Here is a 22,006-nt window from a genome sequence, read left to right as displayed (position 1 = left end):
GCCTACAGTGTTATATTAGTTTCAAGTGTTCAATATTGTGATTCACCGAGTCCAGACATCACCATGCGCTCATCACAGCACGTGCTTCAAACCCATCCGCTGTTTCCCAGCTCCCTACCGAACTCCCCTCTGGTCACTGTCAGTTTGCACTCTATAGTTGAGTCCATTTCTTGGTTTGTTTCTCTCTCTTTTTCCTCTTCGCTCTTTGGTTTGTTTCTTAAATTCCACATATGAGTGGAATCGAACAGTATGTACCTTTCTGTCTGACTTATTTTGCTTAGTATTAACCTCTCTAGCTCCATCCATGTTGTCGCAAATGGCAAGATTTCATTCTTTTTTGTGGCTGAGTAATATCCCATTGCTTATGTATACCACATCTTTTTAATCCATTCATCTATCAGAGGACACTGGGGCTGTTTCCATTATCTGGGCTCTTATAAATAATGCTGCAGTAGACAGGGGTGCATGTATCCCTTTGAATTAGTGTTTTTTTTTGTTTTTTTTTTTGTCGTTGTATTGTATATTTGGGGTAAACACCCAGTATTGCGATTACTGCATCATAGGGTAGTTAGGCCCATAAGATTTTAATACTGACTGTTCCGCTGGCTCATGTTTTTTCATTTAATGAGGGAAAATACAACACAAAGCCTCTGACCGATTACCAATTTTCAATGAGAGAAAATCTCTCCATGTTCCCCTGTTTATCAGTTCATCCTCTAAAAGTATGTGATTTGATTACTGTCTCCTCAGCATGCATAACTACAGTTGTGTTTACTAGCCCCAAGATTATCTGGATTCTTTCAAAACTTCGCTATTGTGTTTGATAATAGCTATTGGAGCCCATAAATTTCACTGGCTAGGACTTTTGTAATCTACCTGTAGAATGTTAGAAATAATTTTACACATTTACTTTAAATTTACTACTTAAAAGTTTTAGTACCTTTCCTTCCCATCTGCCTTATAGGAAAGGAAGATGTCGGGTTTTTAATCATGCTTTCAAAATTACAAGAAAGATGTAGTTAGATAAGAAAAAGAGAACGGGAAAATAGAACGGAGATAAAGAGCTCAGCATTGCAGTTAAAATTGTATACCTGATAAGAACCATGAGCAGCAGATGAAAAACCATAACAACTAGTAAGAGAATTTAGTAAAATTAATGTTTAATGAAATCAGTAGCTTTTCTAGATGCAAATGACAGTAGTTAGAAAATATTATGGAAGCCACGGTCTCATTTATTATCAATTTAAACCACACCATGTAGTAAACTAACAATATATGTACGAGGTCCAGCTGCTAAATAGAACTTTAAAATTCCTAAAGCCTGAAGAGACGTTTGCGTGAGTGAAAAAGAAGTTTCAGTATCACACATTTTGAATCTTCCTAAAATAGCTTTAATATTTCAGTATGAACCCAATCCAAATACCAATAGATTTTCTTCTTTTTACAAGAAAGGCTGTTTATATAAATAAACATGCAAGAACAGTGAAGGAAATTTTGTCAAAAGAGAAATAATGGAGAGTAGAGTAGGGTGTTAACAGCCTTACAATTTGATCCAAACATATTGTAAAATTAGAGTAATTCAAACAGGATTGTTGGCACGTGAATAGATCCGTGTAGACCAGTCGTGGACTAGAGACCCTAAACAGGCTGAGTGAGTGTAGAATATCGCGCATGATAAAGGTAGTATTGCCTATCGGTGGAGACATCGTCGATATGTCAATAAATGATGTTTGGCACAACTGGATTACTGTTTAGGAAAGAAAAGTAGATGGGTTCCATCCATTAACTCCTTATACAAAGATTAATTTTACTTGGTTGGAAAAAACACATTCTATCATTATCCTTTGATAGTGGTGAAGTATGATGTAAAATCCAGAAGCTACAAAGAATATCTCTTAAAAAAGCAACTCCATAAAGGGGAAGTGTTCCCGTGACAAAAACCACAGGAAATAAAGGCAACAATGAAACAACCTGGCATTAAGTTTTGAGACATTGTATCTGAAGAACTAATGGGTTTAATGTATAGACCACTGTTATAAATCCATGAGGAAAATGAAAAAGACCAAAAAATGCCGCAAGTATATGAATGAGCACCCCGCTGAAAAGGAAATGAACAGTAAAGCACAAAGAGCGACGGTTGTCCATCTCTCACACAGGTGAAGCTGGAAAAGTCAGTCAGCCTTGCCAGGGGCGCAAGAGACCAGCCCTCTGTCTTGCTGTTGAGAGGAGTCTAACTATGGCACAGACAGGAGTAGAGAGTGCTATGGAAAATTTTATGAAAATGGAAAATACATCTATCCTTTGACCCCAAGAGTGTACTTCTAGTAATTTACCCCACTGACAGTACGCTTGCATATGTGAAATGCTGCGTGAACATGAACAACCATATTCATGGGATAGTTCTTTATCATAGAATTGGGGAAAGGCTAATTGTCCATCAGCAGGGAAATAGTTAAATAAATTTTGGTGCGTTTGTTCATTCAGTGGGATTTTATACAGCCGGTCAAGAAGGAGGCAGGATGTGTGCAGACGCAAGTGGACGTAGAGGAGACACACATAGATCGAGACCTAGAGAGATGGAAAGATCTCCATCCATATTGTTAAGGGAAAAGGCAAGAGGTAATGTGTGCATGCTTAAATAGAAACATACATTTGCATATGCTTATATAAGCACAAAGATATCTCCAGAAGAATGCATGAAGGAACAAAAAAAACATGGAGACATGTGAATACATTATCTATTTGAAAAAAGTGATTTACTATTTGCAAAAATCTCAAGCAAGCCCTTGATGATTATACAGTGTATGTATCTGGTCATGTTTCCCGAATGCCTACAGCTGACACAGCCCTTCCTTTACGAGCCCAGTGTAAAGACTGCTGATGAGATATCACAATTCAGGTGAAGTTATGTTCCTGGAAGAAGTCCTCCTTTATTAGACTGTGGGAAGTTCAGAGAACAGAAACTGGCATTAAATTCAGTAAAGATCTTTGGATCCACTCTTATTCAGTGGTTTGGAGCGGAAGTGAATGTTTTGTGTTTGTGTTCATGTACTTGGAGTCTGGATTAGTTTCTTTAATCATTCACTCAGACATTTATGGAGCCAGCAGTGTGGACCAGGCACGTGCTTCTGGGAGTATAAAAGGTTTACCATATGGGTACCAGAGCCAGTTCTGGCATACCAGAGAGCTGCCTAATCCTCGAAGGCAAAAATGGAAATCCACAAATAGCCTCCAGACTTCTTTAAAGCGGTTACTTTCACTTTTCTCTCTTACCACATTATTTTTTAAAATCACAAATGTTAATGTGTTATACATTGATTAATTTTAGATTCACCAAAATTTTATCTTTGGATTATATGTTGCTCATATAAATTGCAAAACTGCCTCAAGGTAGGATTGGATTGGGTGGGAAGAGAGTGAAAGAGAAGCAAAAATCCAAATAATACTTAGACTTCAAAATTGCTCTTTAAGTAGAGTTCCCGAGCACCATTATAGGAATGAATGCCCATTCTCTCCCTGCTTACTCTCCCTAAAATAATAAGTGCGGTCTGACCCTGACAAAGAAGAAAAATGTTGACACTCTTTTACTGCCATGTTTCTCCAACTTAGTGTGCCTTCTCTCTAGGGGCATTGATTAAATACATCCCTGCACGGAGCCCTCCCCCACTCCCCCACCCCCGGGGCTATTGATTCAGTGTGGGAAGGGGTCCAAGACTTGCATTTCTTTTTTTTTTTTTCTACTTTTAGTGGATGTATTATTATTATTATTAAATTATGAGAGTTCATACGTGCGTTTTATTTTCTTAATTTAATTCTTTTTCAGTGTTCCAAAATTCATCACTTATGCACCACACCCAGTGCTCCATGCAATCCGTGCCCTCCTTAATACCCACCAGCAGGCTCACCCAACCTCCCACCCCCCTCCCGTCCAAAACCGCAGTTTGTTTCTCAGAGTGCACAGTCTCTCACGTTTTGTCTCCCCTCCGATTTGCATTTCTTACAAGTGCCCTGGTGACTCCTATCATACTGATCCAGGACCACCACGCTTGGAGGAATCCTCTGTTTTAGTGATTATGCAGATGAAATACCAAGTGAACATGTGCTTTAGTACTCAGAATAATCTGCAAAAGGCAGATTTGAAATCTTATATATTGGAAAATGTAAACTTGGCTTTAAAGCCTATCACTTAATTCTAACCCAGCGGGTTCCCGAAGGGTAATTCTAGCCCTGAGTACTTAGGGAATCGATGTCTCGAAAACAGTTTCATTGTCACACATTGATAATGCTGGTCTTTTGGGTCCCAGTGAGGGCGGAGGGATGTGGGCTGTACAGAGTGATCAGAGGAACCAAACCAGCAGTCTTGGTTTCAATCCACCAACTTAAGTCAAATATTCTCAGAACACATTCAATTTATGCAAGGTTTTTTTTTACCCCAATTTTTTTTTTCCTCATAAATATTTCAGAATAGCTTCAGGTGGTACAAAACTGCCAAAACTTCATGTTGAAAGCGAAACAATTTAAATTTTTTCTCTAGATGTCATAAAATTATGTGAATGGAGAAGATTTTATATAGTTAGGCATTTGCAAGACCTGAAACTTCTTTGCTCTAAATGCCTAGGCATGGAAGATTAAGATTTCATCATTCTTTCCTCTGATGTTCCTGGTTGGAGGGCTTCCTGTAGGAAGCCCCTCTGACCCGCCCCGCCCATTCCCCCCCACATACAACAGGAGACTGTCATTTCTATCAGATAAATGTGGTGACTACGTGTTCATGTTGGTCAACACAGTTAGCTTTTCTGAACCAAAGCCACCAAGTAGAAACATTTCTGACTTGACCTCAGATGCAAACAAAATGTGAAGTCTTAAGAGTTCAGGGGAGTAATTACCCCAAAGAAAATTTCCAGTCTCAAGTGTATTCTCTTGATTGGGTTTCTCTAAAGAAAAGGAAAAAAACAAAAACAAACTGTGTTAATTGGTGAGATTAATACAGTAACCTGTATGGAAATAAAAAGGAATTATTATACATTAAAGATAACTTTTTGTGTTGATTAAAATGTGACTACCCATTTAGAAACTTAGGTTGCCTTTAACTAGATCACTTTGAAATCATTTTCAAGTAATATTTGTCAATCATATTTAAACACTTTCCCATTAGAAAGTAATTTCCTTGTAAACAATTTAGAAATTGATAATTTTGCCAGCCACTCCCCAGAAGTTTTATTTGATATATTTGATATTTTGATTTCAAATATTCCATGATTGATATTTATGTTGTATTTGCATAAAATGGAAATGATATTGAACTTTGAGGGATAAGTCTTGTATTCTAGTCTCTTATTTAATACCTGTGCAGTCTCAAAAAATCCCTCAATCCCAGAGAACCTCAGTTTTCTAATCTGTGGAAAGGAGATAATATTGCTTGCCTTCCCCACTTCTCAAAGTTGTTGTGAAGATCGCAAGAGAATTAATGGAAAAAAGGCTTTATAAACCATAAAGTATTATAGTATTACTTCAGTTTTTAAATCACTTTAACAGTTCTAGAAAGGAAATAGTTTCTACCCAGAGACCAGTTTTAATTATAGTGGTAGTTGAATATATCAATCTTGACCTTTATTCTTTAAAATAGATTAAAAAGCCATTTCAGAGTCAAGAGAATGTGCCTTGACCTATAAAAACAATGAATAAGGTGATACAATTATTCTTTTTCCTTCTGCCTTATTAGCACATAATGGAATGACTGGTTGATATTTACATTAAGAGAGAGCCCTAATTGTCCACAACGTGATACCCTATTTGAGTCATGTACAGGCCTACATAAATGGATGTATAAATCACATGTCCAGGGGAGCCTCTTTTTTACCACATGTAACTTGTGCAAAAGACTTGTCACCCTTCACCCTTCAAGTCTCCCTCATTTCCAACTGCAGTTTACCTTTTTGACATTACCTGCTGCCCCTGAATGAACCCTGTGCTCCAGCCCGCCTTGAGTACTTGTACCTGCAGTATCTGGCCGCGGTAGAGCTCTTATGAGGATTCTGTCGGAGAAAAAGCTGAGGCTTTCTCATCATACTGTCCAGAGCTCAGTCCCTCAAAGCCTCGTTGTCCTTCCCTGTTCTCCCCACTCTGCCCGTTCTGTGCGCAGGTGAGGGCAACCCTGACTTCTGTCGTCCCAGATCCCGACGTCCTGTAAACCTCCCTATCCCCCAGCAGAGCGCCTCAGCCTGGGAGCAAGTCTGCAACACGAGGGGCCATCCTCTAATAATAAAAGGGCCATCCATAATGTTATGGGAAAGAAACTACAGATGCCAATTGCAGATAATAATAGGAAATTATAAATAATGGGGAAAATGGTTTTTTTCATATTTCATTTTTGTCTTTAAAAGTATTTGCTGCCTTAGAAGATGTATAATATCGATCCCTTCTTTGAGGTTGGGAGAAGAGGTCACAATTGTATTTGCTGGACATCCAGACACCATCTGAGTTCTCTTCTTCTCTTCCCATGCTCTTTTCTTAAGGGCTTCGGTGGGACTTCCCTCTGAAGTTGAAGTCCTTTTCGGGACACTGATTCTTGGTTAGATACACCCAGGGTAACCCTGGGTGGTTGGAGACCCTCTACCTGTCCTTGGTTCCCACAACGCACTAGCATTGTAGTGACTGGAAAAGAGTTTGCAGCCTGGGTTTGAGGCCATATGTTCATCATCCTGGGTATCTGTCCCCCATCAGATCATAGGTACCCTGTCCCCTTCCAGGCCTTCTTAGAGGGTTTGCTCTCTTTTTGTAGGAGCTCCACTGAGTACGTATTGTTTTTTCTCTTACATATGAAATACAGCAGCTCCCCAGCCTCTTCTGAATTTCTAATCCTAACTTTTGAGAAATCAGGAAAGACTTTTGTCACTAGTGCAATCTGCTGTATTTGCTCTATGCTCTCAGAATAATAGTCTTCCATACACCCCTGCGCACAACACACACACACACACACACACACACACTCTGCCACACAAGACCTAAGATTTGCTTATTGACATGTGGTCAAATTTTTATCACAGTTGTGATCATTGCCACTTCCTGTACCAGAAGCAGAGTCGTTGGCATAGTCTCTGATTAGCCCTCCAGACTTAGTACGGGGTGTCTTTTGCCCAAGTGAAGGAAACCCATATACACCATTCCCTGATTTTCAGTCTCTTGAGAACTCAGCATTTGGTTGGGGAAGCCAAGTGTTACACCTCTATTCATTTTAATCCTCCAGTGACTAATTCGCTGGTGACACAGTCCCAAACATTTTTTTAAAATATAGCCCTTTTCCTCTGTCTTTACCCAAATGAAGCTTCGGTAACAGCCAGACTCCCAGGGGTGCCTGCTCTCTGACGAAGTCTGATTCTTCTGAACTGTCTTCATGGCCAGTGACCCTCTCAGCAAGGTGCTCCACACAGTCCCCATTTTTCACACGATTCTCCGCAGTCGTTTGTCATATGACACACTGCAACGAGGTCTTTGCATCCTTCTGCTACCATGTGGTTGGAAAGAAATCTGGCCTGTGAGTGTAGCAAGTTCTCATTACCTGCGTGCTGACTCTTCGGACCTGGCCAGGCATTCCGTCGGGGCTGCCTCTGAGGCTTGGAGACCCCGTGATTCCCAGAGCTGGAGAACGTCTCATTTGTCTCTCTCGCTTTTCTGCCCCCGAGGCCTGCCACTCTTCCAAGATTGCAGCAGCCTGTCTAAACACAGGGCAAAACCCTCTTCTTCCATTGCTGAAAATACGTCTGCAGGAGGATGGAAGCAAAGTTTCCTGTCTTGGGCGGAGAACCACTCCCAGAGTCAAGTCCCCTTCTCCCCGGATCCCCGCATGAAGCTGGTGATTGTGGAGGGTTTTAAAATCATCCCTAGCATAGTGATGAGGATCTTCTTTTCTCTTCCAGAAAACTGATTTATCTAGGAAGTCTTGTGCCCGGATTGTCGGGAATGGATGGCGGTTTCTTACCTGCTCTGTCATACAGGGAGTTTCTTGACGTCACTCGCCCCAGTAATCCCACTTAGTGCCCTGAAAGCTTGTCTCTCCAGGCCAGATGTCTCATGTCGGATGGAGCATCCCACCACCTGATCTCAGAAGAGTTGCCGTAGCTTCTTATCTGATTATGAGGCAATAGTCCAGGGTCACCTGAACCAGCCTAAACTCCCAAGCACCACGTATCCTAGCAATAGGTAATTGCAGAGAGGACATGTACACGCCTGGTGACTCAGTTTCAGGATGATAATTCAGTAAGAGCTATAACTGGGCACTGAACCTTAGTTCAGAGCATTGACTTTTCAAAAAATAACCTCCTGTATCATCATCGTCTAAAGCCTCACTGGTTTAAGGAAGAAATGGAAAATGTTTGTCTACCATGTCCACTTTGTAATGACCCAAAACAGTAACCACGAATTCTTTTAGTCATAAAGAAATTAAAATTGCTGGTTAATAAACCCACACAGACCTAGATTTTGCCATCATCACTACTGCAGTGACACCTCTGATCATTTTCACCTTTCAACTCAAGGTGGAAAATCAGGCAATGCAGATCATTGTATTTTTATCTAGTAGACTGAAATCGAACCTCGAACTTTCGACACTCAAACTAGAAAGAAAATGTAGGCATTGTAGCAAATTAGACTTTTGAGCGAATTCTTTTTTTTTTTTTAAAGATTTTATTTATTTGTTTGACAGACAGAGATCACAAGTAGGCAGAGAGGCAGGCGGCGGGGGGTGGGGGGGAAGCAGGCTCCCTGCTGAGCAGAGAGCCCGATGCGGGACTCGATTACAGGACCCTAGGACCATGACCTGAGCCGAAGGCAGAGCCTGAGCCTAAGCCACCCAGGTGTCCCCTGAGCGAATTCTTCACAGAAGTGATCTAAAGTCACGTGAGGGTGAGGCTTTCCAGCTCTCTTTTTGGGTATATGTGTTCTCTTTGCAAACAAGAACACTTAGGAGGCCCTTTTAAGAGATGAGTATCGAGGTCCTTTGTAGTTCTGCTGTTCAACATTTTAGTAAAATGCTTGCTTACTCATTACTCTGTACATTCACGTTGCTCTTTTGTAATGTGTCTTTTTTTCACTGGTACAATATCACCTTCTTCAGTTGGTTTTCAACTGAAAATCTACTACGTGACCATTCCACCCAGCAAGGAGTGTTTTAGAAGCCAGGTTACTTAATTTTGTGATCTAAAAGACACTAACAGTGAAACAAATCATATTACGTAGTCTTATGAATTATTATAATCTCTATTTTAAGAATATGTTTTTCTATAATTTCTAGTCTAACATTTTTGTCAGTTTTATATCTTATTAACTCAAGCAAGGGAGGCAGAACCAGTAACTTGTGGAAATAACATAAAATAGAATTAAAGCTATTAAGTTCCCAAGTTGCTTAGAAGAAAATTGGATCTAATGCTGATGTAATTGAGACTGGACATTCTGTGGGTAAAGTTCCACCAGGAAGCAATTGGGACGTTGATGGGGGAGAAAACTTCGCTGTGGACATTGCCAACCATCATTTTTGTGTTGGTGGGGGGACACGGTACGTGAGAATTTCAAGGCATCGTTAATTTCCGTAACCTCTGTAAACTAGAAGTAAGTCAACTACATTTGAAAACACCTATGTGTTCTTTATAGGTGCTTCTACTGATGTGCTGATTTGATCACACAGTAGAAATAAAAGTAACGAAATCAGTTTTCTCTCTTACATAATGTGATTTTTAAATTTAACTTCAGTTAATGTTGTTAACATAGCCAAGTAACCAAATAGAGTGTGTTCAGAACCTGATTTGACAGTACGTGCCCTAGCACTGGGAGTGAGAGATAGACATCTTTTGCTGTGAGGTTATCAAGAGTGCATCCTGTGTATTTTAGGCACCTGCTCCTTAGTTCAGGTGCTATGATTGCTCATGGTATGCTGAGATTACATGGTATAAAACTGTTTCTGTGGTTGTCCTTTTCTTTGTTGACTCTGAATTATTTTCTCTTTTATGTTCCATTTCTGCTGTCATTTCTAATAGCTCTGCCTCACCACCACTTCCTAAAATATAACACAGGGGCCATGATTACATCGTAGTGTTTGTTCATACTAATGACCCTCCATTTCCAAGTTTTAATACAGGGTTAAGAGAGGAATGGATAGAGTTAGTAGCTTTTGAATACTAATGAAAGGGTCTTTGTACATTTGCATTAAAATACTAATGCATGTTAAACACAGAATCTGCAGGGTAATTTTTCTTCCATGACAAAATAGAGCAAATATTAAATACTCTGTGAAAGACTGTTTAGAAAGAGAGCGGTTACTAGCCCACATCTTGAACTCTGAAAGTCAAGAATGTTTTCTCATAACTAGAAAGAAACCACTGGAGTTCCTGCTCTTCAGGCCTCCATTCTGATCATCATTTCAGAATGTTCCAGAAAAAAAGAAAGGAAAAAAAAAAGAGGTGTACTTTTTGCGATCGGGCTTATCATTAGCGTGCCTATTTTTTTTTTTTATTATCTGGGGGTGGGGCGGGCAGGTGGGGGAGAGACACATTTAGGTAAGAGCTGTTCATTAGCCACCATTGAAGAAGAAATTGAACTTTAGAGAATCTATCAAAAATTCTCTGGTGAGCCTTTTATTACTATCTTGTCTTGAGCCCTTTTTTTAATGACATCTATTATCAGATTGAAATGGCGATTGAGACGCTGCAAAAGTCTGACGGTCTGTCCACTCACAGAAGCTCTCTCCTCAACAGCCATGTAAGTTGCCTCTTCTTCATGTAAACTAATCTCTTGCTTGTTCTGCATGTGTTGCTTGCTTCTAAATGCTTGTTTTATTTATTGACTTGTTTATTTTGCTTCTTAACCTTTCTCTCTCAGCGCCCTATGATCTCTGTATCCCTTCATGGCTATTTTGTACAGCGGAATATCTAAAACAAACAAACAAACAAAAACCCCAAGTGGAGCCCCTGATATACTGCTTTACTAGGTTTTTGTGCTGTTTTGGTACAGATGTAACATTTCCAGTTCATACCAAGCTGCCATTTACTTGTGAGAGTTAATTAATGGGGATTTTCAATATTTAAAGTTTTCTGGTTTGATATTATTGATTGTCTGTGAAGCAAATGCTTGTGACCCGCATCTCTGTGTCCGAAGCAGGCAGATGGTCGTGTCTGCTTATATGCCCAGTAGTATTCTGTAAGTGGAAAAAGGTGATTAATACCAAACCGAGTGGTAAACTGTCTGAAGATGATTTCTTTACCAGTAAGACTATTTAAGGTGGGCAGGAAACAGTGACCTAGATGGGCTCAGGTCCTGAGACCCACAGAAAAATGAAACTGGGCCAAGAGAAGAAGGGAGACTCTAGATAAGCCATAAATTGATACTAATTGTGATTAAATAGGATCACTGTTATTATTTCTTGATGCTTTTACCTGTTACCAGATGCAGCCATCACTGTAACACTGGTAAGTCTGAGAAGATTAAGGACAGTTTTGTGAAACTATGAACACTTTCAAATTTCAGATTTGGGGGAACTGATGGAAATTCTGATTAAAAATTATTTTGTTGCCATAATTTCTGAATATATGGGAAAAAGTAAATAGAGCTGTGACTTACATCTGTTTTATATAGATCTTCTGCTAAATTAATATCAATGACAATACACTAAGTTAGTTTTCCCTCCCAACTGATATGTATTCTTAAACTGAGAAATAGTTATTATAATTTTTGAATTCTTCCCCATATTTTGTGAGTGAAAAGTCTAAATTGGATCACCCAACTGAAATGAGATATTTTTTCAGTAAACCTAAAACCTTTAGTTCACAGATAATGTTTTCACTGTGCTTTTTAAATAATTGACTTTTCAAAGACTTAAATTTTATATTCCAGCTTAGCACTAAATACTTCCATGTCTTTTAAACATTTGTTTTTAGATGAATATTGTGTGTTCTTTCTTTTTCAAGGGGTAGTATTATGGCAAATAAAAACAGGTTAGCCAGTTTGGAGAATGCCTGCAATTCTGGTAAAAAGTATAGGTTGTAAATTTTGAAATAATGTATGTTTTGGCCTTTCTTTTTGAAACAGTTTAAGGAATGTGATTTTTTACCTCCGTCTGAAAAGTTATGTGCAGTAAAAAATGTCACTCTTTTATATGTTTCATCAGTATATCCTTATGGTGTTAGCATGAATTTGTAGTTGTGTATAAAGACTGGTTTAATGTACACTGTTAGGGGTTTTTTTGGGGGGAGGGGTAATGACTTAACTGGCGTTTGTGTTTTGAAAATGGCAAGTAAAAATGTTTTTTACTTTTAGTAAAAAATGTACAGGAACATAAGAAAAACAAATAAACAGCTGAAGTCAACAGTTAACTTTCTGAACTGTCAGACTTCTAAGAAATTGTGTTTTTGTTATTTAATTCATATCTCATTTCACTTGAATTATGCAATTTAGTAAAATATGTGCTGTGTATAATTTTAACTTGGATTTACCAATATTTATTAGTATTCCATGACTAATATTGTAGGTATAAGAACATGGGGGGCTTTTTTGGTATATTTTTGTTGATTTGTTGGAAACTCTTCAGATATGTTGGGGATTCTTTGAGATTTTTATTCTCTTGTAAAACTCACAAAATAATATTTAATGTTAACGAACGTGTGGCTTAAGCTGCACAAACAAGGAAAAATGTTTGTTACTGTGTGGCTTCATGCTTTTTGTTACATAGCACGGTAGCCCTTCCGTAGTGTTGTCTAACTGCCAGAGACATTTCAGTATATATACACGGTGGTGTACACACACACACACAGTATATAGATAAATATTGCAAATACAGTGATAATCTCCCTCTAGATGTCCTGATTTGTTTTGTTACACCTCTGAGGTAGTTAAATTCATTTAAAGCACATTTACAGTCAAGTCTTCACAAATATAAATGATTCTACAGATGGTATAGAAACTGTAAAGGAAGGATCTTGTCTCTGCTGACCACTCAGGCTTCTCCCTGAACACATAACAATAATCCTGTTGTTTTTATGTCCTTGGAAAGTTAGTGATGCTCCTAATTTTTGTTAGGTTAATCTAAACAACTGGAAAAGCTACTGCATGTGTTCTAGTTGATAACCACCTGCTAAGAGCATTTTAAAATCTGTTGACTTAATTGGTGATGTTCACTTTTAAAGAAAAATTTTAGTGGAAACGTTTTAAAAAAATATATCCTTAATATCTTAAATGTCAGTAAACTGTAAGTTACCTTTATCCCTCACTATATAGGACATAATATAGATTCATTTGAGGTTTGTGGGATTCTTTAAAATGGACATGAATCCCAACTTCATGATGATACTTCCCTGACCTCTCAGTTACTACAGAGGATCGATTTCATTAGGCCAGAAATTAGGAGAACTGATCAATAATATGTGCCCATATTTAGTAGTTTTAGAAGATGCATGTTAATCATGATTTTTGAGCAGAAAGTCTATTTCACTCTATTTTAGAATATGGGATAGAATGGGTTTCCCATTTTCCCTTTACACATTTGATTATTCACAGTAACTCAGAAAATTCTTCTTATGGTCAAACAAATAAATTATCTCCTGTCAGTAGACTCCAACATGATGGCTTTGTTTTTTTACCTATCTTTCTTTCTTTCTTTCTTTCCTTTCTGTGTCCCCTTTTCAGGGTATCCTTAGGAGTACTTAGTACTGCTATTCCGTTTTTATCATTATCTTCCTGTTATCCTCCAGGTTGAAATGCATATGATGCATATATACTCCTCAGTTTCATACCCTGTATAGTACCCCACTCAGAAACTGAGTATAGTTACATTGAGTGGCATGTTTCTTTTCTAGTATTGTCAATATTTGCATAATGGCAATTATTTTGGTAGTAACCTCATGCTAGCAGAGAGTACATACAGACTGACAAGTTGAAGTCCCAGGAGAGTGAGGACTTCATACGTTTTGTCCTCTGAGGCATCCCTGGTGCCTAGAAGAGTAGCTGGCACATGGTAGAAGTTTCCCAAGTATTTCCTAAATGGATGAACATAAACAAGTAGTAGACGGGAACAGACTTTATCTTCCCTTCAGTATTCTCCATACCTTTGCCTGTCATATGTTCGTTTATTTGGGAACTCATGCATGCATTTTTTTGTTATCAAGTATGCTTCTATCGGTTTGTTTCTGAACAGTATTGGCATAAAGCAGCCTTTCCCCTGCATAGAATTTGTGAGAAAGAGTATATGAGGCTTCTATCACTGCCACATGGGCAACCTTCCATTTAAGAGTAGACAACTTCGTTTCTCTCCCAAATAATCTCATCCTTCAAAAAAAAAAAATCATAACCAAGGGAGATATCACTCATTTCCTTATATTTTAGAATGGTACTTTTGATTTAGTTTTATGGAATTCACTGTATTAGTATAGTATTAGTCTAATACATTTTTATTAAATACTTTTATTTCCAAATCTTCTGTATGTGAGGATGCAGTGGGGCTTAATGATGTATATCGTCTGCCTACAACAAAGTAGACAGTCATTGCAGACCGAAGTTTATTTTGTACTTCTTCTTAGTGGTAACTAATATAAATTGGCACTTAATGATTATTTTGTACCCGATGTGAGATATTTTAGATTGCATATTTGAACACAGGAATGTTCTTAAACTAATTGTTCCCACTTTCCACAAAATGTTCTTGAACTTGTGCATTTAAAAAAAAAAAAATCCATCTAAAGCATATAAAAAGCATCAGGCATTTATTTTTTATACTTTTTAAATCTAGCAAGTTGTTTTATGATTTTTCCTGGTTTTAGCTACTTAAATATATTCAGCTCAAAGCAAACCCTTGTTTTGTATTCACTTTCCCTTGACTTTGCTGTATTGTAAATATAAGTTATGACAGAAATAAGACCTGTCAAAATGCATATCATCAATGAACTGAACTTAAAATGAATCCTAATGGATAATAATCCATCTGGGGGAAAAATGCCAAATGTTACATTTAGATGTTAATTGGGGAATGCGGTATTTTTTTTTTTTTTTTTAATTTGTCAATCAGTATTTCCCTTTGGGAAAAATAGGAACTATTCGTCTTCCTTAATCTACCCTGATTAATATAGATTAAATGCAAAGGTTGAAAGATGCAATTATCTTGGTTTCCACCCTTACATGAATCTGTGTTAGTTCATCAGTAGAATAATCAAGTTTTAAAGATACAGGTTAAAAGTTCCTGTGGTATCTTTACAGGCTTTTAAAAACCACAAAGGTAAGTAAATATCCAATGACATTTTATAACAGAGGACACAAAATAGTAATAGTTTAGTTCTAAATTGCTAAATGTTAAGGGTGTTGAATTCTAGGGTTCAAAGGGATTTTATTACGGACGAAGCCCGAGGAAACTAGATCTCAACAGGTCTGACCTTCCCTTGAGCCACACGAGAGGGGATGCCTTTAGCTTACACTGAACAGCCAGGTTTCTCTTAGAACAAAATCTGTCCTTTCTTATACTGTGTTTCAGACCCAAATATCTGATTTACAATGTCATCCCTTTGATGAAACTTGAAGGCGACATAACTGCATGTAGCCTGCACATGGTAATACCCGGCTGCATCTCAGAATCTGACCTCGTCGCTTCTAAACCAGAGTCCGCTCACACAGTGAGCTGAGGACCGCTATGCTTACATGGTTGAGTTGTCCCCAGCATTTCCAGGTTGGGTCTCCAGCTCTCAGGGCTTTCCACCTCCACGTGACCTCCTCCTGCTCTTCCAAATTGCTTGCCAGCCTTCTGGCACGGAGCAAACGTTCCTTCTCCTGCGAATAAGGGGCAGGGAACGAAATGTACCTTTACGTCCATCAAAGTTACAGTCCTCCGGAAACCCACTCTTAGGGAGTTTTTCAAACCAACTGATGACGTAGGCACAAACATACATGCACATACTACAAATAAACTCAGAGTTTTTGAAGAAATGGTGTAGAAATGAAGAGTCTATAAGAATGTAACACTGTATACGGTAAAACAAGAAGTTTGCCAGGCTGTCAGTCCAGATTACTTGACCCGTTGAGCCTTTCAGGGAACCACGGAGCCAATCCGGTAAAAACTTCATTTTCTCTAAACGATTCATCTGGGACTTGAGTAATATTATCCAGGCTTCTAAGTATTTTAAGGCAACTTTTGCTGTCATTATGTCACTATTTTTGTGAAAAGTTTTCTTTAAGGGTGGTCTGATTAACTCTTTTATATATGTAAACATACCTTTGGACTCAAAATATTTTATGTTGAACTTCAATATTTGCACTAGTTTTCTATAAAAGTCATCTTAAGATCATACCCTCAAATATTTTATTTTTAGATTTGCTTTCCAGTTTTTTTTATCTACAAGACAATTTTCTTTATCATGAGAATATAGTGTCATTTTAGATATCTGTCTTTACATTTAGGTAATTAAATATTACAAGAGAACTAGTAAACATTTGAGGCAGTTTACGGAAATTTTCTATTTGTAGCTCATTAATTAAACAAATTATTTTTATTTTCTTTATATCTTGTTGAAAGTGTATTGTATCAGATCAATTTTTACTAGTTGTATACTTTTGGTTATAAGAGTTCATGTTACGAAATCATTTTCCATTTCTGAAAAAAGAATATCCTTTAAATTAACATTTCCTAATAGCTCTATGTTATGCTCATTAGCAAAGAAATATTTTATTTTTATCTATTTATTTTTGTTACAAAATCATACTACTTTGGCTTTGACACTATGCCTTTCATGAGAAAGCAAAGATAATATATACAAACATATCTTTGGTATTCTTTTACTTATGTGTGTTGTGTGTTCCATGCTTGTGGATGTGAACACTTCCTTAGTTCAGTTGCAGAATATTTGCTTCCCTCCAAATACTTCAGAATTGTTATATGTTTGTCTTTCCGAGGATTCTGTTTTGGTGTTTCCTTTATACTCCTTCGTCTCAAGAAACTGAATTTCTCAGAGACTATACCTTTCTATGTTGCTCTAGTCTATGTCCTGTATTTCTGTATTCTTTAAATGTTTAGAATACCAACTGGAAGGTTCTACCTAGTTTATACACACAAAACAAGAGCTCGCATTGCTGGGCAATATGGTTCACTAGAGCCTCCCCAGCACCATACACGTGAGGAAGCACTGCCTTCAGATGCCAGTCGTCATCCTGAGGTGTGCGGGTGAAGGGTAGGAGGGAGACTCGTACGGCCATATTTTGTGTGTCACTGTCTTCAGTTGCCTTCATAGTCTACAGAATCTGAATATTTATGAAGAAACACTAGAGACATCCTGACCCACTGTGGTAGGCAGAATACTAACCCGAGCCATAATAACTGGGTTTTCCAATCATTTTGCCCCCCCCCCCCCGCTTTATACAAAATGAGTATGAGTAAGTGAACTTGCTCTCAGTGCTGTTTAGAATACTCAGAAATCACATGGCTCTGGAAAATGCCTTTACTGACAGGTTACAGATACTTCATCTCTAAAGAATTCTTTTTGACCTTTAATTTTTCTGTCATTATGTAAATGAACATTTATTTTGTGTAACCTTTTAGAAAGGGAGGGTTGTATGTGTTACAGAAGCAACGAGTATGTTTAAATGCACATATTCATATATAAGTGTTCATGGAGAACTTCACCTCTCCCTGACCAGAACGGGAACTTTATTTTTAAAAGTACCGTGCTCTGGGGGCGCCTGGGTGGCTCAGTCAGTTACGTATCCCACTCTTGATCTCAGCTCAGGTCTTGATCTCAGGGTTGTGAGTTCAAACCTCGTGTTGGTCTCCATGCTGGGTCTGGAGCCTACTTTAAAAACAAACAAAAAAAAGAGTGTCCTAACTTGTAGACTTGGTGCCCATATTTTTGGAGCCAACATCAGTATGAGTTTAATGGGATAAGTTTAATTAAACATAACCATCATGTAAGAATATTTGAAATTAAAATGGTTTTGGTCAGTTTAGTCATCATAGTTAAAGGTAGTAAGTCTAAAATATTTTTAATGAATTTTCTTAGTAAGAGTCTGAAGGTTCAGATTCTGAGTTTGTTCACAAATCTTAAAATATGTAAGCCAGTGCTTTGATATATTTGAGTATCCGTATTGTTTTTTGGAATATGATTGTAAATTCCTAGAGGACAAGAGTGAGATCACATTCATTTCTACGTTGCTAGGTGCCTAGCACGTTGCCTGGCTCATAGTTGATGTGCCAGGAATCCTTGGGCTCCCATAACTTATGTTTAATTTAAATTGCATGTAAAAATACCACTTCTTTATCACACCTCTTCTATATGGCATGGAAATTTTGTTGAGACAAGTAATGTGAAGTATTTGCTGCTCAATGGAAATAACAACCGGTATGCAAGTAATCAGGAAATGTGTGTTGGGAACCAGATTCGGCTCTGAGACAATCTGTGACCTTAAGAAAGTCATTTTTCATTTCTCCTTTTATAAAGAAATGAATGAATGAGTTAATAATTTTCCTGCTGTTGAAATTCAGTAATACATACCTATATTATATTTTCTAAAATTTTTTTGCTAAAAAACACAGGACAACATAAACCTTTCAAATGTGAACTACAGACCGAGAAAATGTTGCTTTACCAACTACCATTGTAATGTTTCTTCCAAAATTATGTAAAAACATAGCAGGGAAGTAGAAAAGCTCCAATGATTGTAATAAAAGATTCCTTTTTGTAAGTTACATATATATATATTTTTAAATCAGTGTCTGGTTAATTTCTTTCTTTCTGGGGAAGAAATTCTTGATTTTTTTTTCCCCCTTCTGCTTGCAGAATTTGACCCACTAGTTAGTACAGTTGTTGTCCTATTGGAGTATATTACATAAGTAAATTAAAATTCTATGTAAATGAATAGAAACTTAATATAAAAACTCATACCAGGCAGCCTGCTGTTCATGTGTTAAAACAAAGTAACCCTAAAGCTGTATTATGTGCCACGCCACTAGGCTTGGAAACGTCTTATACATAAGAAATTACAAATTTTATTTACAACCAGTTGAGGGGTTTCTTTGAATTTCCCGAAGAGATGTTTATCCACAGAATTGCAGTCAATACAGGGAATATTAGCGTTCTTTACACATGCTTGAATGTTTGAAGGAATGGATGTGGTCTGAGGTCATAAATTAGGTTCAGTGGTGCACATTTCCAAGAGTTTTCAAGGTCTGGTTATACCTTTGAATTACAACAGTTGACCCTATTACAAGTCTCGATGAAGATCTTCTAGGTATTTCTGTGTATTGTGTTTGTAGTGGCTTGTAGACATGTTGGTAAATTATATGGTTTCTCTGTGTTTACCTTGTCTTATTTGTACTAGCTCCAGTGGCTGTTGGACAATTATGAGACAGCAGAAGGAGTGAGCCTTCCCAGAAGCACGTTGTACAACCACTACCTACGACATTGCCAGGAACACAAACTGGACCCAGTCAATGCTGCTTCTTTTGGAAAACTAATAAGGTCAATTTTTATGGGATTACGAACCAGGAGATTGGGAACTAGGTTAGTATGAAAAAATAAGATCGTAAACTAATCCCCCTCTTTCAAACTAAAGCAGTTCAGTATATCGTTGGAGCAAAAGTGCTTTCTTACAGATAACATATAAAGAAAAAAAGTAAAGAAATAGCTCAGTTTATACAGTCTCTCATGAAGAGGTCATTATTCACAGAATACTGCGAAACCAGAATGATGCATTGTCTTAAACGTAACTGAGCTCAGCTTTGAGATGAGTTGATTCTCAAATCATATAGAAATCAGCAAGTCAGACTGTTAGTGGAAGATTTACACATGGTGCCTTAAAAATTAATATATATCACTATTTTTTCCTTTTAAAAATAATCAGACTAGAGATGAGTAAGTGACGTAGTCAGTGGAAAACTATCTTGACTGTTGCAAAATTATATTGAAATGTCGTTATAAATAACTCTTTGAATAGAGTGAGAAATTAAAGCTGGTTTTCATTTCTGGAGATCAATTAAAAATCATTTGGTGAACTTGAAAAATTGGGGAGTTTGAAGCCCTCAGTAATGACGTGGTCCTGTTTAACCTCTTACTAGCCTTTTTTAAACTCTTGACTGTGAAACTGTACATGTAGGGAAGTAAAAATATAGTATGCCACCATTGCACGGAAACCAATAATGTGAAAAAAATTCTTAGTTTCTCGCCTCTTTCCTTTGGAAAGAGATATGAGTGTTTTTACTAATCAAAATATCATGAACATAATACTTGGAACTGTGGAGTTTCATTTTGGGCCTTTCTATAATTTTTACAAATTATCATAACATAAATATTTTAAGAAGCTGGGCAGAAGGATATGGATGTTTTTGATTTCCTAAATCCTACAGAAATCCATATTAAAAAGTATAAAAATAAAGATGCTATGCTGTAGAACATTAGATGATACACCCTTCATTGGTTTTTAAGTCTCAGCTTTGTAGTGTTCTAGTGAAGAAGAGTATTTAATATTGTTAATAAAACAAAAAGACCCTCAGTAATTGACTTCGTAGTCAATGTATGCTAAAAAGGAGGGGATGGTGTATGTGTCAGTTTCATGGCATTGACGAGATCTGCCCTGTACTCCTTTCTGTTGCATTTCAAGTGATTTTACCTTCAGGTTGCTGGAGGTTCTCTCATAAATATATTTTCTTCTCCCTATACTTGGAAAGATAGTATATTTTAAACGAGAGACTATGACGGCTAAAGGAACTCAAGCTTTTAGTCCCTTGAAAAAAGCTCTTTGTCTCTCTCATAGTCCCCCCCACCCTCCCCACCCCCGCCCCAGAACCACAAACATCTTTATTTGGGGCTCTAACCTGCTATCCCCTTGCCAAAGGCTCATACCATGCCAGTATTTTGAGAGTCTGGGCTTTATTCAACATTGTAATAGTGGTATCCCCATGCTCCTTTTGTTACGGAGAGGGATTTCAGTGGGTCCTATTTTGAGGTTCCTTTCAAACCTTGAAACACATCTTTAAAATAGAAAGAGACAGAATTGGGGTGGTTTGGGTTTGTGAATGAGTAGAATCCAACTCTGTAAGTACATATTGCAATATTACAGCTTCACTTTCTGATGTTCTGTTTTCCCCCCTCACCATGTAACAATTATGTTTCCTGTTCCTTTTAAAATTGGATGTAGTGTTTGCAATTAGAGGTGGAAAGGACAGCCTAGAAGAATAAGGAGGAAAGAAACCCTATGAGGAAAGTTTAAGCAAATGCTATGTTACGAAGATAGCAGAACTCTAATGCAGAGTTGCTGACAACGATGAGGGCAAAGCTCCAGAGGGTCTGTCGTGGAGAGTGGTTTCTCATTCATTTACTACTCCTAACCCAGGGGACAGAAAGGAAATCAGTATTATAAATCATGAGGCAAACTAACTCGGATGATTCCCCTCTCCTTCCCCACCCCCTCCTCTTCCCCCTTCCCCTCCTCCTCCTCCTCCTTCTTCTTGATGAACTGTATGCATAGCTATTACTTGTTAATCAATAAAATAATTCGGTGAATTAATTCAAGCCAAAACTTTTCTGAACTTTTTGTTCTAAACAAAAAGGCAATTCAAAAGTTTCCTTTCATTAGAATCCATCTGCAAATTAAGTTTAAGCAAAGAAAATCATGGAACATGGCTGATCTCCCCCAACCATCTCCCCAGCAACCCAGTGGAAATGCTGATTTGTAGAAAATGGAGAAGAAACTAGACACTTCATCTGCTTTGGTCTACAAGACAGCCACCATTTTACTCTGTAGCGATCATGGCTCCATCCCTTGGGGAGTGGCTCCTACTTCCCACCTCTACTCCTTACCCCTGCCCTGTTTGTAAGAGAGAACACTACAAATTGGTGTTTTTTGGTTTGTTTTTTGTTCTGTTCTGCAGTAGATTTTGGAGACAAGATCTAATCTCTGCAAGTAGAAGGCCCTAAGTTTTCATACTGTTTTATTTTACCAAAACTAGGTAAATACTAAACGCCCTACTTTAAAAAAAAAAAGCAATATTATTTAT

The 22,006-nt window shown here is 37.7% G+C and overlaps 1 protein-coding gene and 1 long non-coding RNA gene across 13 annotated transcripts in view; one reads left to right on the top strand and one right to left on the bottom strand.

The window, feature by feature from the left end:
• Positions 1 to 22,006, top strand: part of RFX3 (regulatory factor X3) — a 285,682-nt gene that overhangs the window by 194,688 nt on the left and 68,988 nt on the right. For 11 of the 12 annotated variants that reach the window (XM_032308681.1, XM_032308683.1, XM_032308674.1 and 8 more), the window contains 2 exons: positions 10,675 to 10,749; positions 19,333 to 19,514. In XM_032308681.1, the coding sequence (XP_032164572.1) occupies positions 10,675 to 10,749; positions 19,333 to 19,514 (257 nt within the window). The remainder of the gene's footprint in view (positions 1 to 10,674; positions 10,750 to 19,332; positions 19,515 to 22,006) is intronic. The other variant, XM_032308676.1, reaches the window with a different exon arrangement.
• LOC116571013 lies at positions 4,556 to 8,054 on the bottom strand. Its single transcript, XR_004277652.1, has 3 exons — positions 7,979 to 8,054; positions 5,947 to 6,035; positions 4,556 to 4,934 (listed from the first exon to the last, which is right to left on the bottom strand). It is a non-coding gene; the product is annotated as an uncharacterized LOC116571013 (long non-coding RNA).

Source organism: Mustela erminea, chromosome 12 (assembly GCF_009829155.1).
Source record: "Mustela erminea isolate mMusErm1 chromosome 12, mMusErm1.Pri, whole genome shotgun sequence".
NCBI classification, from domain to species: Eukaryota; Metazoa; Chordata; class Mammalia; order Carnivora; family Mustelidae; genus Mustela; species Mustela erminea.
Note: the sequence above shows the minus strand (reverse complement) of the source record. Positions and strands in the feature narration are given on the sequence as shown.